The 16,343-nt window shown below is 38.3% G+C and overlaps 2 protein-coding genes across 10 annotated transcripts in view; one reads left to right on the plus strand and one right to left on the minus strand.

Annotated features, from left to right (window-relative positions):
* The window catches only part of LOC134543040 (peripheral plasma membrane protein CASK), a 290,715-nt gene extending 286,658 nt beyond the window's left edge, over positions 1-4,057 (plus strand). For all 8 annotated transcript variants that reach the window (XM_063387740.1, XM_063387742.1, XM_063387741.1 and 5 more), the window contains exon 21: positions 3,681-4,057. In XM_063387740.1, coding sequence (XP_063243810.1) covers positions 3,681-3,860 — 180 coding nt within the window. In that variant the 3' untranslated portion in view covers positions 3,861-4,057. The remainder of the gene's footprint in view (positions 1-3,680) is intronic.
* Positions 4,058-5,012: 955 nt separating this feature from the next.
* LOC134543042 (uncharacterized) overlaps positions 5,013-16,343 on the minus strand; it is a 33,286-nt gene continuing 21,955 nt past the window's right edge. The window contains exons 6-8 of one of the 2 annotated variants that reach the window (XM_063387750.1): positions 12,982-13,089; positions 10,333-10,484; positions 5,013-9,509 (exon numbers count right to left, since the gene is read on the minus strand). In XM_063387750.1, the coding sequence (XP_063243820.1) occupies positions 8,865-9,509; positions 10,333-10,484; positions 12,982-13,089 (905 nt within the window). In that variant the 3' untranslated portion in view covers positions 5,013-8,864. Of the gene's footprint in view, positions 9,519-10,332; positions 10,485-12,981; positions 13,090-16,343 lie in introns of both variants that reach the window. The other variant, XM_063387749.1, reaches the window with a different exon arrangement.

Raw genomic sequence — 16,343 nt, forward strand, 5'->3', positions numbered from 1 at the left:
TACAACCCAACAGGTGCCCTACCCTGAGCCGCGTAGTGGAGGGGGCAACCACGTGACAGATCGCATGACCCCCCTCCCCTCAGGCCCTCCAGACCGAAGTAGGAGTAAGCACGAGGCTCTGGATGGTCGAAGAACATATGGGCAGGCGACCCCAGGGGTGTATGAACCCCCGACCTCTGTGCCTAAGGTGCAGACCACCAGCCGACGCCAGCAGCGACCAACCTTCCCCATGCAATCCAGTACTAAAAATTTGTTTTTCAAAGTTATTGTGAATGTAGTTCTCCAGGTTTGTTTTTAATTTTAAAATGCATAAGTTTAATTTTGAAGTATTTCTTTTTTTGCCGATTTCTTTGTGTGGGAAAGCATGCTGACGTTAAGCCTGTGCGAATATCAGTTTTTTAGTTCAAATCGAATTTGAATACGAATACCAAATTATTCTCGAATACGAATATTGAGTTCGAATAATTGGAATGAGAATTGAAATCCCATAAAACATGTTATATCACATAACATTACAATATGATAACAGGTCATATTTACTGATACAATGTATGTAGAATCAAAAAACTGACAGTAGTTAAAATTTTAAGGTTCTCCAATTTTATAATTAGTTCGTATTAAAAAGTCTTGTCACATCACTACATATTAGCTAATTTAAATTTTTGTGGAGAAACACAAGCTGCTCTACATTTTCGGGGAGTAGACTCTCTCTTCTACACGTCACAATGTTGCCTGCTGTTGAGAAAAGTCTCTCACTGCACACTTGTGTGGCAGGTATAGGCAAGTACTTTCTTGCTACCACAGCTATGTTTCGGAAACAAGTGCGCCCCTTCTCTGACCAGAAACTGAAAGGATTTTCATTCTTTGGGATTAAGGGTGCTGCCAGATATTCGTTTACTTCTCCTTGGATAGTTTCTTCGTAGCTTGCAAGAGTAGACTGAGCTGCTGTTGAAGGTTTCACGTAGGCCCACAGAGATGACTTCTTAATAGGCATTTCACTTGTAGCCTCACTTTTCTCAGTTATAGTTTCAGCTACTGTGTTCAGCTTACACAGCTTACATACCTCCCTGCACAAATTTTCAACCCATATTTTTTTTTAATTTTCATCCTCAATTAGTGAATCTTTGAACCGTGGATCTACCATCATAGAAAACACATTTACTTCACAATCTTGGTACACCATGTAACGTGATCGAAAGCTTTTAAGTAAGTTCTTGGCAATTTTTTTTTTGACGCGCGGGACAGGATAATTGCCTGAGCTGTTACTACGCGTGGAATTTGGGAAGGGTGGGAAGGGTATGAAGTGGTGGTGGGGGGGGGGGGGGGGGGGGGGGGGGGGTTGCCGCCTGCGTCCGGTCGTTTACTGTGTATTATCCTATTGAAAAACATTGACGTAGCATGTTAGGCTTTTGGAGTCTTTGCTGTGAGTATGCGGCCAGATGTTTTCCACATGGTCTGTACAATTTTTTCTCTCTTCGCCGTCACGTTCGGAACGAAATTACAGTGCCGACAAACCATGTTTCACCCTCTAATCTGAAAACTGTCACCTATAACGTCCCGGTTGTATGGATTTTACAGACACGTATTTATCTTTATCAGTATGCTGACAGTTCAAATCTATTTTAAACGACCTGACGACATTCTTCTACATAAAATACGTTAGTTATCGCTCCGAATTACTGTGTTCAAACGGCCTTTACGTGGCCAGATGTAGTGATCCCGCTCAGCCTTTTTTGTAAATGACTGAATATTCGTTTTTTCGAAGTGTTAGTATTTGAAATCGAATCGAATACGAATAATAAACTATTCGTTTTGATATTCGAAAATTCGAATATTCGCACAGGCCTAGCTGACGTAGGTACTTCTCCTTCGTTATTTCCATGGCCGAGGCTTTGTTTCACATGCTAGATGTGTGCATCACGGTCACGGGAGTGTGTGAGAGAGAGAGAGAGAGAGAGAGAGAGAGAGAGAGAAAATTGCTGCGTCGTGGGAACAGAAGTAAGCATTTCGTGGATGTTTCGGTTGCTATGCGCCGTGATTGGCTGAGAATTAAGTCAGTGAGCCCAGGACACTGCCCGTACAAAGGGAAAAGGAAGGCTGTAAAGGGAGTCATTCTTCGATCACAGTGACAAGAGGTCGTGGTCGGGCCATGGCTCTGTTAAAAGTACAACTTTGCGTTGTGGCTACGGTCCGGCCGACGCCTAATAATTTTTTTTCTTCAAACATTTTGATTAAATTAGAACTTTTTTTTGACCATAGGCATAGTTAAAGCCTACAGCGAGGCGACAAAGGGCTTTGTCCAGTCGTCGCTGCCCAGAACTTATCCGGGCAATATAATGTAATTCCTGGCTGTCAAAACAGAAATAAGACAAATGTCAACAATTAGTATTACACATAAAATGATAGCGTATTTAACTGATACAAAAGAATATAAATTCTCTGAAGTTCCTAAGCTCGCTTTCCTCTAAGCACCCATAGCCAGTCACAAAGTATAGTAAATATAAATACATAATATAGAAGAAAAATTACAAAAGAATATCAAGTAAAAGTCTTAAATTCAAAGCTGTCTTGTGGCTTACAACAAAATTTACGTAAAATAGATCCCTCGTTTTATCGGGTCCCAGGCGTCGCTCCCAGAGTCGTCACCGGAGGTAGCGCACCGGCCAATCCAGCACCTTGCTTCCCTCACGACCCTTGGATGGACTTCGTTGGTGCATGCGAAGAGAGTTGTGAAGGACAGGCCACAAACTCCCTGAGCTGGGCTGTCGTACTGTCAGCAGCTGGCACAATCACTCGTAACTTAAAAGTGCAGACTTCTACATGATGTGCGTGTCAATACTGGTATACTCCGGTCTAAATCGGTATTTGTCCCTCACTGCCCTTGGTTTGCCTGCCTCTGTCTGACCACACTATCATCTACATGCACTTGCCCGTATCATTGCCCACTGTTATCGCCCAACTCTGTCTTGGATACGGGAATATGAAGTGCCCTCCTTAACAGCTTTTCCAAGTCTCTTGGTTGCCACACAGGCGACATTCTACTCATTGTTAAATACCTTGGCACTTAGTCGCTGACTATCTCGTTGCATTCCGGCATTGCTCCTTGCGAATTGGGCTAAGTCCGACTGACGATGAAAAATGAATGACCACAAGTCCAACTTACCCTTCGTGGAGGCTAAGTGTGGCACTTGGGTGGTTAGTTTGGACAGAGTGATGGTCTTCTTGTTGGTCCAAGCAGGGCGGCGGCAGGTCTTCTAGCTGTGGTGCAGTGCTTCCGCTGGTCTGCGCCCTAAGTGCCGAGGTTAGGGGTTCATACACCCCTCGGGTCGCCTTCCCCTATGTTCTCCGACCAGCCAGAACCTCGTGGTTACTCCTACATCACTCTGGACGATCGGAGGGGAGGGAGGTCAAGTGATCAGACACGTGACCACTCCTCAGTCACGTGGTACCCCGCCTCCACTGTGCGGCTCTGGGTACAAGGTGGAGCGCCTGTTGGGTTGTACACCCGCTAGTAGCACAGGTGGCAGTTACTTCAGGTGGGATCACTTCGTTGAGGTACACTTAGTTAACACAACAAAATATAAATGTGTTTTTAATATCACACACACGACACACCATGCACTAGTTGATGACTTGCTTGGGCCAAGTGATGAACGAAGCGTGTGTTGGCATCTGTGCAGTACGACGGCAGCCTGGAGCGCCTGGCCAAGGAGTCGGACCTCCTGCGGCACGCCTACGGCCACTTCTTCGACCTGACGATCGTGAACAACGACATCGAGGAGACGATCGCGGCCCTGGAGAAGGCGATCGAGCGAGTGCACACCACCCCGCAGTGGATCCCGGTGTCGTGGGTGTACTGACACCAGCTCAGCCCGGGGTCCCTCATCTCGCTGCAGTAGCACCGCTGTCCTCTCCCCTTGCCCCGTACCTAGTCGCTCCCCGCCCGCCCCCACGGTGTACATACTCTTCTGGAAGGATTCGACTGTGATAAGGATCTGCGCGAGTATCGTGATGGAAGGAGAAAGGGAAATTCAAACCTTCAAAAAGAAAAGAAAAATCTGTAAGCATTAAACATTTTCAAAACTCCAATGTAAGGTAGCCTGTAGCACATGTTTAATAATGATAATCACAGAGGTTTAATGAAGATACTTTTAAATTTAATGTCAATGCAAGTCGGAAGTGAGCTTAAAATAATGCAGGCTGTTAATGTAAACAAGCAAATAGAAAAAGCCCGAGGCTGTATGCTATTGGAGGTTGAATTTTACATGAAGTAATCAAGATCTATCTTCTTTATAACTATGCAAAGAAAAAGGCCGAATTTATTTAGACACAGCATACTTAATGGGCACGTCACTTTGTTCAAAGTTAAAATTACATCAGCACTAAGCGGACACCATCTGCTTGCTCACATCTGTTCCCCTTCCCACCCCTTCCCTCCCCTGGAGCACCCCGCCTTTCCCCGCCCCCGTAAACAAATGTGCATTCGTCTACATGACGTTCCGTGTTATCAGACGCACAGCATTCATCCGGATGTAGTGTTGTGCGCGGCACAATGTGTCAGCTGATGTGTGCATGCGAGTGTGCGTGTGTGGATTTTTAAATAATCGTCGAATAAAAACTTCATATTTAAAAGTATAGTGACTTAATTGCTTTCCTTAAAATTCATGAACATAAATGAACTGGAAGAATTCGGAGACTGTGCGAATGGTGGACTTTTGTTTACTTCTCTTCCAATAAGTACCAGATTTAAAGAAGAAAAAAAAAGGATATTCCTACTTATTATCGAAGTTAACTAGAGAAAAAGTAAACAATGTTTGTTTTAAAAACAAGGTTAATGCTAGAAGAGTAATAGTTGCAGAGTATCATCTAGATGATTGGCAGCATGTGAAGCAATCATGTGAGAAGTGGTTTTATTTGAATGAGTAATGTGTGCGTGAGTATTGTTGCTGTGTAATTCTTTGAAAAGTACATAAAACCAAGAGAAATGATGATTGTTAAAAAAAAAAAAAAACTCTACATTTAAATTTTATTACCCTGTGCCTTCCCCATACACTAGATACATTGCAACAACCAGCTGAATGATTTAAAGAGACTGGTGAGAAAGACTGATCACTTAAAAAAAATAAAATAAAAAAAAATAAATTAAAAAAAAAAAAAAAGCAATTTTTGATGTGTAAACATCTTAGGTCTCTGTAAACTGCTTTTGGTAGGAGTAAATTCATGAAATTAGAATGGAAGTTTATGAACGAAAATGTAAGTCAAAAGATGGCAGTCCTACCTATATAGCAACATAGTCACTTTAGTAAACATTAGGGTACATACCAAATGTATTGATGTGACAAATTAAACTTTATGATAGTGAAACAACCCTGGAATATATTTGGTAAACTAAAAATAGTCATAGTAAAAAGTAATCTTAAAGCAGACGAGGCACGCCACAGGAATAAGTTAATTCTAGCACCGGGCACAGGAAGTATGAGTGTGAATTGCATTCAGATATTTTGGTATTTGAAAAGTGAATGATTTATTTATCACACACTGCATTACTTTAAATAATTCTACATTAAATTTTGTGATCAAGTTTCATATATTATCACTGGCGAGTACTGAAAGAATCACCATGGTGTTTTTTTTTCTTTCCTTAACACAAATCTTAGGACTAACAAAAATATATAATCAAGATTAATATCACTACTAGTACATAGTGACAACAACTTTTGCAATCTCTTAAAAAATTCTAATGGTATTCTACGATAGATATACATTATGTATTGTACACAACATACTCTCTCTGAAAGAATAAAATGCTTCTAAAGATACAGCAACTAAGAAAACATTTTACAAGTACATTTCAGTTATTCAGGCACTTGGTGTCTTTTTAAATGCATTACAAAAATATGTCCTAAGGAGATAACAAATATTTAAATATAATATGTTAAGAAGTACAAAACTTAAAAATAATGGTGCAGTGAGAATCATCATTGGTAAGTAACTACACATTATCCACATTTAAAAAAAAATTTTAAACTACTATTTTACAGCTAAACATATTTTACATGAGTTACTGTAGCCAAATACAAAAATGTGACCAAAATTATTACTACTCCCTACTATTTACGTGAATGGCACTCACAAGCAACTCAGAATTGTTATCACTATCACTAAATCCACAGCTCTCATCCATAATTCAAAAGGAGAATTTACAATTAGAAATTTTGCAAAGTAATTGTTCCTTATTGCATATACAGTATATATATCATGGTTTTATAATTCATATTTTCAAAATCAAATATATTTTGGTTATATTAAAGTTTCGCATTACAACCACATTCAACTGCATGATTTATAAAAAAAAATTTAACATTAAAAAAATACAATTGGATATGTTACACAAAACTGCTCCCAAAAACAATGTTTTATACTTATTTTAATTTAAATATGTTTTTATAACTATACAACATTTCATCACAAACACATCTAATTTCTTTTTTTTTATATTACTCTCATGTTAAAAAATTCACCTGGCTATGCAATAAGAAACAATTATCTTATGCAATTACATGCGATTATGTTTAATTTCAATTTATTTAGCATTTGAGCTGTGAGGTTCAGCTTGAACTGTACTGGTCCAAGCGATGGCCCAGTGAAGTACACACTAGCTTAGCTACAAAGCTCGGAGACACAACACGTGTGGAGCAAAAGCTCTCTCTCGTATTTACCCGCATATGGATAGCACATGTTTTGTTTAATAACATGTACGCCGACCCTTATGAAATTTTTTCAGCTTAGGTACAAAAAAAATAAACATGGCACTGTGTGGTCGAATAAGTGCGTAAAAAACTCAGACGGGGACTATCTAAAAATAAACCAGCCAGAGACTGAATTGGCGTGAATTGGCACCATAAACAATCATCACGTCTATTTTGACAAGATTTTGTGACACAACTTTATCCAAAACATTGTTCTTGGCGTGAGATTTCCCAAGCTTTCTACTGCACTATTCCATGACAAAACTACTGAAAAGGGCGTTATTTTTTCTATACTAATAATTGACAAGATAACTTGAGCAACACAACATCTTTTCTCTCTTGGGGAAGAAGGGTAGTAAAAAATACAGTAAACAGGGAAGGGTAACACGAGTATAAAATATAGTATTCCTACACCACTAACGATGAAAAGGGGAGACGAAGAACCAGTGCATAGTACACGGCCTAAAGTAACCAAAAAATAATATTTTTGGTATTCTAAAAATGGCACTTAATCAAACACTCCGGGGATTTAAACTACTCTCCCCCCAGATGTCAAATCCACATGTTTTCCACCTCAGCCAGGGCTCAGAAGTAAAGAGGTCTTGACTACAAAAACACCTGAACTGATTTGATATGTGGTATGGCCGAGCCAAGAATATACCTTTGTGGCCGAAGAGCGCAATTATGATTCAAACGCAACGCTCCCCAACAAAATGTCTTCGATTTACAGTAGAACCCCTGTCATACACTTTTCAACGGAGGGCACAAAAATGGTGTATGATGCGGGAAAGTGTATGAAAAGGGAATGGCAATAATGAAATTTTTTTCCAATCTAGCATACCAGCACAATGCCAGATTAAACATAAATACATATGTGTAAATAATTGCATTATATTAATGAAAGATATGAATTCATCATTATATTATATATATAATAAAACCACCAGAAATGCAAAATACAGTCCATAATCAAGTAAAGCTGACATGAGAATCAGTGGCCTTAAAAAATGTTATGAAGTCCTTTCTTGGAGGGGGAAAAGTCACCAAGCCTAAATTAGAAATTAAAAAAATTAGGCTATTGTAAAAAAAAAATCAGAAATTTTAATTTTAACTTGAGAAACGTAAAATACAAAACAATCCAATCGTAAAAAAACAATAACAAACGGGTATATTCAGTTCAAAGATAAATGACTGCACAAAATATGAGATCCGTGCCTTGGTAAAGCACGTGCACCATTTTCATGATCATTTCTTGTTTGCGCCACTAGTCTCGCTTGGTGCTGGCCATAGATGCTACTAGCGAAGTGCACAGTCTTCCTGATACTATCCATATCTATGGTGCGATAAAGTTATTTTCTTACGTTTGCAAATGTAAACAATGAACATTTTTCAAAATAAAAACATTAATTAAAACGTAATTTATCAGGAGGAATATAACAAAAAAAATTTGTGAATTTTAGGACTTTTCCGCTTTGTAAAAACGTATGAAACGGGAAATTAATGGTTTTATAAGTGTATGTTCCGAGATAGTAAACCATTGTAAATATAGTAGTACTTTCGGCGGGACCAAAATTAATTGGTGTATGACACGGGAAAATGTATGAAACGGGAACGTATCATCGAGGTTCTACTGTACTTCCTTTGATACTTTTTGCTAATTTCAGTGTCTTGTGCCTAGTATCGCCCATTTAATTATTGTCAACAATCAGCATTGTTAGCAATCAGGGGCGTAACCAGGGGAAGGGGGGTGTGTGGTTTGGGGGTTCAACCCCCCCCCCCCCCCCTTTATCACCAAATCTTTAATTAATTTCTTATTCATCACTCAAACAATTTTCATATTAAAATTAATAAAAATTTTACCAATACAATATTTAAATTTAAGTAGTGAAAACTGCTAAAATAGCACTATTTTACACCTTAAAATCCAAATTTTCCCGGGGGAGGACCACCGGACCCCCACTTTTAATACGGGGGGGGGGGGGGGAGGGGGGGGGGGGTGCTTCTTAACACCCCCCATATACAAATCCTGGCTATGCCACTCTTAGCAATTCCCTTCTTTCCTTTTTATAAGAGCAATGACAAATTGCTGGAGCATCATTGAGCCTATGCGAACAGTCAGAGCTTCATACTTGGACCGATGACACGTCTAGTTTTCTGGGCCGGCCTGCTGCCAGGGAGGCCGTTCTCAATGCTAAGTGCGGACTTGATGTTGACTGGGAAGTCAGGCCCCTGGACCTCAGCGACGTCGCTCTCCAGGGTGCCCAGGAAACTCGCCGTCTCCTCGAGCACCAGAGGGGAGGGGCTTGTCTGGCCAGGGCACTCACCGACTGCGTCGCGGGCGCGGAGGTACCCCGGGATCTCGCGGGCCGCTCGCGCGATGGCCGTCTCCAGCTGCCCTCCGGACACCCGGTAGTGGGCGGAGCCCCCGGGCACCCTGACCCGCAGCAAGGACAGCAGCTTGCCCGGCAGGCACCGGCCCCCGCCCCGCAAGTGCCGCAGCATGTGGTCCAGCTCCCGCGCCAGGTGGAACCGCCGGAAGTGGACCGCGTCCCTCGGCAGGTCGGCGGCGCCGCTGTACGGGAGCGTCACGCAGAAGTAGCCCCCGGGGGGCGTGCCGGGGGAGGCGAACGTCAGCCGGAGGAGCTTCAGCCCGATCTCTCCCGCGTCCTTGTAGATGGTCTCCCGCAGGTCCGTGTGCTGCAGCGGCGACGCCACAACCATCACGAAGTCTGCCCGCGCGAAGGCGTCGCTGAACCACTCCTGCAGCCCCTGGGACACATTCACCCAGCCTTCTCCAGTTGTCCATCAATCACCTCTTAAATGATATGGCACCAAATGTATACTCAATAAAAAAACGAACTTAATACTGTCCACAATTATCAATTATCCGGCGGTATGGCGACAACACTATTTGCAATGGCACGTATCTGAGAAATTTAATTCCACCCTCATTCATAAATACTGTTAAAAATAAAAACTCAGACTAAATAAAGTACTAAAGTGACCAAATATATTTTTAATAATATATTTTTTTACTTTTGAGGACCATATTACGTAATGTTTGACAATGAACTCCACGAGAGCAGCAATGAATAATGTTGCTAAAAGCGTCACATTCTAAATGACACAAAACTCAATTTTCAACAAAGAAACTGAAAAATGTCATCTTGTTTTTAAATATTTAAGCCAAAAATTTCTGTTCCTTTCCGAAACATCGGAACGGTTTCAAGTTTTTGCAGTTTCTCATCACGTACGATCAAAAGTACGTAATGGGAAATGAGTAGGGAACAAGATGTTTGTTTTTTTATTTTCACTATGTGTTACGTGTTATTTGTTCTTTTATGTATCAATATTTTTTTGTGAACTTGAAATCATTTTCGGACTACTAAATGGTTTATGGAATGCATGAGATGTTCTTGAGACACACATCCATGGTAAACATTTTTTTTCTTCTGTACACCAAGTCAAGTGTCATAATTTCGAAGATGGTGCTCCCGATCCCGAGAATCCTGTATCTTTTCCCGACCGGATCCTGCCGGGAAGTGAAAAAGTTGCCGTTCCCGTCCACCTCTGCTCCTCTCACCTGGACGTTCTCCCTGGGGACGTCCGTGTCGTGAAGCAGGACTCGAACCCCGCACCGCGAGCGCAGGTACGTCGCCAGCTCCTTCACCACTCGCACGTGAGCGCCGTGCGTTGGCACGTACACCACCAGCACAGCTGGAGCCAGCTTCGAGTCTGCGCGACACACACCACAGACTGCTTCACACAACAACATCACCGAGTCGCACCTGTGTTTCCGTACCATGTGCGTCCCTGCCTGAGGACGGGAGCAGATAGCAGTTCCCGAAACGTCGCTCGTTTCCATTTTGGTAAAACTGTTGTGTTCGTTTGTCTTTTAGTTTTGTCGTGTTTTTGTCTCGTTTCAACTGTTGTGCTGAATAATTATTTTGTGTTGTCATCATTTGTGGGTGGTTTTTTTTCATTCTCTTAGTACATTTTTCTTTGTTTTTCTTTGTTTGTTGACCATATTCCTGTTTCGGAATATTTTGTGGTGTTCATATCCTTGTTGACAACAGCTATTGTTTGCTTAATTTTGTGTTTTTTGTTGTCTTTTTTGGGTATTTTTATTTATTAGTTTTTCTTCAACAGAAAAAGTTCTTAGCAATGGTGTATGTCCAAAAACTTACATCAAGTCATGCACTCCCATTGCACAAATCTTTTAAAGATAACAACATCACTGCAACAGTGCATCTCGTTCCAAAATAATAACCGACTACCGATTTTATACAAATTAGGGGTGAAGCAATAATATCGAGCATTCACTCCAATTGTTCATTTCCTCATTGACAAGTAGTCTGCATCTGCGAAATGTTGCTCGTTGATAACCCTACAATTACAGGAACTACAATTGGTATTTTTAAATCAGCTACATGTTGGCAAAAAAATGTTAGATAAAAAACATTATAAGACTTCATTTGGAACTAATTTTGCAAACATATGAAATAAATGTAAGTGATAACAGTGTACCATTATAACTTTTTTTTTATGTTAATACTCCATTAAAAAAATTGTGAAAGCTTTGTGAGATTACTTGTTTGATAATCAGTATAATTAGTCTAAATAGTCTATTGCAAACAATAAAACTAGAAAATCGGAAGCTGCATACTTTATGTAATTTTTTTATATATATCTAATGTAAATAGTTTACAAATTCTTTATTGTACAGTTTTCAAAGGAGAGGGAAAAACTATTCAAAAGACAATAAAAGTGTGGACAGTGCATGATGTGTTTTGGAATGTTAAAAATAAAAGTTGGTTAGGTCCATCTAAGTAAGACCCAGCTTCCGTGTAGCTGAGACTGACGGAAGCATAAATTTGCAGTAAAAGTGTGTGTGTCTGCATTAATTTAGTGTCAGCGTTTTCTGAAAGAAACACGCAAAATTTGATGTGTTATTTCCGAGCGATATAAGATAAGTTCAGGGCAGCATCCTACCAGGTACGCCATCGTGAGAAACTGTTACTGTATTTCTTAGTAACGCCACCTTGATTAAAGTACTTTGTGTACCCCGTGATATCAAAAGTGTTTTAAATTATACTTAAAGCATTGAACTAATATTTGAGTAATAATTTGTGTGAAATATATATTTATTTCTAAACAAACATTGCAAATGACCAGATAACCACACCCTAGGCCAGAAGTTCGAAGATGTCATTTTAAATGTTATAGTGAACTGATTTTGGTGGCAAATTATTTATTTTTGCCCTGAGAATCTAGGCAAATTTGCCACAATTTATGATGTTTGAATTTATTTCTCAAGATAAAAACTCTTGATATTTCATGTGCCCATTGTATTGGCAACTTCATCTAGGTTTATTAAACTTATGTTTGGTTTCAAGGACTTTGGAGTATTTTGTGTTGTAAATGAGTCACTTGTGTTTATATGCAGAGTATTTAAATAAAATTCTGTCTGTTTTCTTAAGTGTCCAGGTTTTTTACATTTCTCTTTCTGCACACAAATTCATACTGGGCCATAAGAAAGCTAATGATGACTGATGAGTAAAACTTTATCGTGTTTACTTTCCACAGATTTTATTCACAGATGATAAGTGAGTGTGTGGTAAACAAATACCGTGTTTTATCACATAATCATCGCACTGTTATTTTAGGACATCAAAAATCGGAGAAAAAAAAAATTCTCGCATAGACATTGCATGATGTTTTTAGATTCTGAGTGCTTTGTGTAGGTAGTGTTCCCATATAAAACAATGTATTTTAAAGTTGAAATCTAATATTCATTAGGAGATTACAACTTAATTATTTAATGAACAGTATAAAATGTGCAACGATTATGGATAAAACACGGCCTAGTACTAGTTACAGTACAGATTGGCACCCAGACTGTGTGGCTATTTAATACATTCATTCACTTAGTAATACCTTAAAACAGTTTGTTAGCCGTTTTTACGTATCTAAGCTCGTTTGTAATACAAATTGTCAACTGTGAAGTCGTTGCATTATACACATGATACTAGTTCACATTATCAGCAAAAAATAAAAATCTAAAAACCAACTGAGAATTGTTACATATCCCATCATTCAATCAAGTCAGCAAATGTGTCTCATAGAACATAGTATGAGGAATAACAAAAAAATTTAAAACTAAAAGATGGCAGAAATTGACTGACCTAGGGTAGCATAATTAGACGGCAACGCTCGGAACTCTTATACGTACCTGCTTGTGAGCGAACCAGCCAGCTCCTGAGCAGGAACAAAGCAACCAGCACCAATAGGATCAGCCCGAAGCAAGTGACCTTCACTACTGTGAAGAACCTAGTGTGCCCTGCAAGACAAGAATCAAGTGCATTTCAACCACTGTCTTCAACCACGACACCACCATCCAGAGCTGTGCTGATATGTTTTATTGGCACTTTTTAGTTCGTCCACATCTTCACTTCAGTTCCTACTATCTCCAAACCATTCAGAATGATTCCTTGGCGACAAACAGGGCTCGTTCCAAACTGAATCATTCAGTCGCATTGAATAAGCAGAATTCCCAAATGTACAACTATTTAAACAGTAAACGTAATCTGTGCATATTGCTTTAGGTTAACAATTAATTTTATTAGCACTAGACTTGTAATTTTTGTCCTATAAGGATAAGAAAAAAAAACAACCACCACCCCGGGATTTAGACCTCCTCCTTCTCAAAAGCCATGGTTTGAATGTTTTTGAAGTAATACTTCTTTAGGCATGTTATGAAAAAATGATATAAAGTTTTACGATGCGTGTGCACCATGCGACAGGATAAAAAAAGACTACATACAAATAAACATAATATACTTTAGTGATTGATATTGAATAATGGTTCATATAATTAAAATCAATTATTTACTGTGAATATTAGTAATATAAATTACGTTAATAAACTTTTTCAAGTGTATTTATACAAGTGAGGTTATGTTACCGTACGTATAACTTGTAATCTTACATTGTCAACGGTAGGGAGCGTCTGTGGAAGGTTTAGTTGTCTCCTGGCCATTTTTATGGGAGTGTTTGTTCGGTTATGATCTCATATGTATAATTTATTTTCATTAGAATTTGGATTACAATAGAAGTTCAGAATAGTTATTATCATTAACTAAAATTAATATAAATTATTTTACTAAATTAAATAATTTAATTTATACATACATTACCAACTATATTTATAATAATTATAACATTTCTCCTGTCCTTTTATTTCTAGTAATTATTTGCATGCAAATTTAAAGATAGTTACAAACACAACAAATATTCACCATTTTGAGTTTGGATGTATGTGTATGTATGTATGTATGTATGTATGTATGTATGTATGTATGTATGTATGTATGTATATTTTACACTTCTTCAATTTTCCATACATTTCAGCTTGAAGACAACTATGAGAAAAAAATTCTCTTCTGTAAGGCTGAGTTTAGAAGTAGTAAATGTGGTTTTTATGTCCTGTACAGAAGGACATCACAGGACATAAATTACAAGTCGGGAAACTAGGGGAAGGAATCAGCCATTTTGATTTCGCTTCTCTGTGGATTCCTCGAAATCACTCTGGCATGAGCCATTTCTCATACAATAAAACTATTAATTGAGTGCACTTGATGTCTTCCATTCAGCACTCAAGATTTAATTTCATTATACGTTGCATGTACAACCAACGTCACTGAATTAACTTGCAACAGACCAAAACCTTGTGGTTTCAAGACAACTGCTACGCAAAAATATTAATACCTATATTGGATACACTAACCATTTTAAAGCTTATTTAATATTAAGTTTGGAAGGCCAGCCAAATAATACAGTGTATACTAAATAGACTGACACAGAACAAAATAAAATAGGACAACTCAGAAATTAAAAAAAAAAAAATCAGGGTATTTGCACAAATCTGTAGAAAAATTTCCCTTACATGACCCAAATTACAAATATGTATCGCTGACAAGATTTTTTAAAAATAAGTTACCTGTTTTACAATTTTCTGAAGAAAATAAGATAATCCAGCTTCTACCTTCCCTATAACTGTACTAGTTCAACCAGAACCTTGCATAATCCCTGTTACAGCGTAAGACTATGCACTACATCATCATTTGGAAAAAAAAATGTTCGAAGTCTGGGTGATGACATACTAGAGCTTGACATTTCCCCCTCAAATTAATATCACTGAGGAATTCCATGAATTTTCCAGGTTTTAAAGTAACTTTCCATGACAAAATTTAACTCCCCAAAATGTAGACACCCTGAAATTTTTTTCAATTAGATGGCTTTTATATAAAAGGAACCAAGCAACTTTTTTTGTATTTTTTGTTACTTATACCAAGTGCATAGGAAACTTATAAAATTTGTATGTACATATAAATTGAACCAGCTTTTTCTACCGTGTGCTGCCATCAGCAATGTACTGAACCAACCACCATTTAGCTAGATTTAATATAATAACAGTAACTTTACAACCTGTTTCCTCAGTGCCATGTGTAGGTTGCTTGGTTCCTTTTTTTACATAAAAGCCGTCCAAACTAGAAACGGACAAGCCAAAAATTTTTGAGTTGAGTCAAGCCAGTTTAGTAATCATTAGACCTGTGCGAGTACATATCAGTTTTTAAGTTTGGATACGAGTATTGAATTTCAACAGTAGGAATGTGAATAATAGTCCCATAAATCACATTACAAATACATACGGAAGGGAAATAGTAATACATATATAGAGTAGCAACTTATGGGTAATTAGGCAAATAATAACTCAAGTAAATGGTTGGTTAAGTTATTAATACATAATAAGTAAAATCTATAACAAAATATTTTAATTCTAACCAAGTTTCACTTCAGATATTATTTTCCAAAAGCAGCTAATATACATAATCTTACAGAAAATTATCACTAACTTCAAAATAGCTTCAAAAAAAAAAAAAAACAGTGCCTTTCATGAAAAATGATTAAAAGTTTTTATAAATTCACTTATTCACAAAATAATTTAGAAATTAATTCATATTAACATTTTAAATCAAATTTATTTACCCAAAGTTGCTAGGTAAAATACATTTCAGTTAAGCGATATTACGAACACATTTTCTACCAAGTCTGGAATCTGGAACGATGATTTACATTTGTCTATTTTTGTATTTGAGTGGCAATGTTTTTATTAAAAAAATACAGCAAGCTGCTACTGTTTTACATGATGTTGCACTGATACTATGTGGCAACTCTTGCATTAATTGCCATCGCAAAAGAGAACCTGTGATTTCTGTTGCACTGCATGGTTCTAGACATTCACTCACCTCTGTGACGCCCTGTTTCACGATACAGTAATGAGATAACTTTGAACACCTTTGTGCTAAAATGCCATTTAGAGTTCACATTTTTTATTGTGTGGTACCATTAAAACTTCTAAACTGAGTATACATATCCCATATATGACTTAACCTCAACAATTAATAATGATACACATAATCAATTGAATATTCAATACAGTAAGTCCTCGGTTTACGTCGGGGTTACGTTCCTGAAAACCGCGACGTAAATAGAAACGACGCAAAATGAGCCATGTTTCATGTCACCGGCCGA

The sequence above is a fragment of the Bacillus rossius genome (genome assembly GCF_032445375.1).
Source record: "Bacillus rossius redtenbacheri isolate Brsri chromosome 9 unlocalized genomic scaffold, Brsri_v3 Brsri_v3_scf9_2, whole genome shotgun sequence".
Classification (NCBI taxonomy): Eukaryota; Metazoa; Arthropoda; class Insecta; order Phasmatodea; family Bacillidae; genus Bacillus; species Bacillus rossius.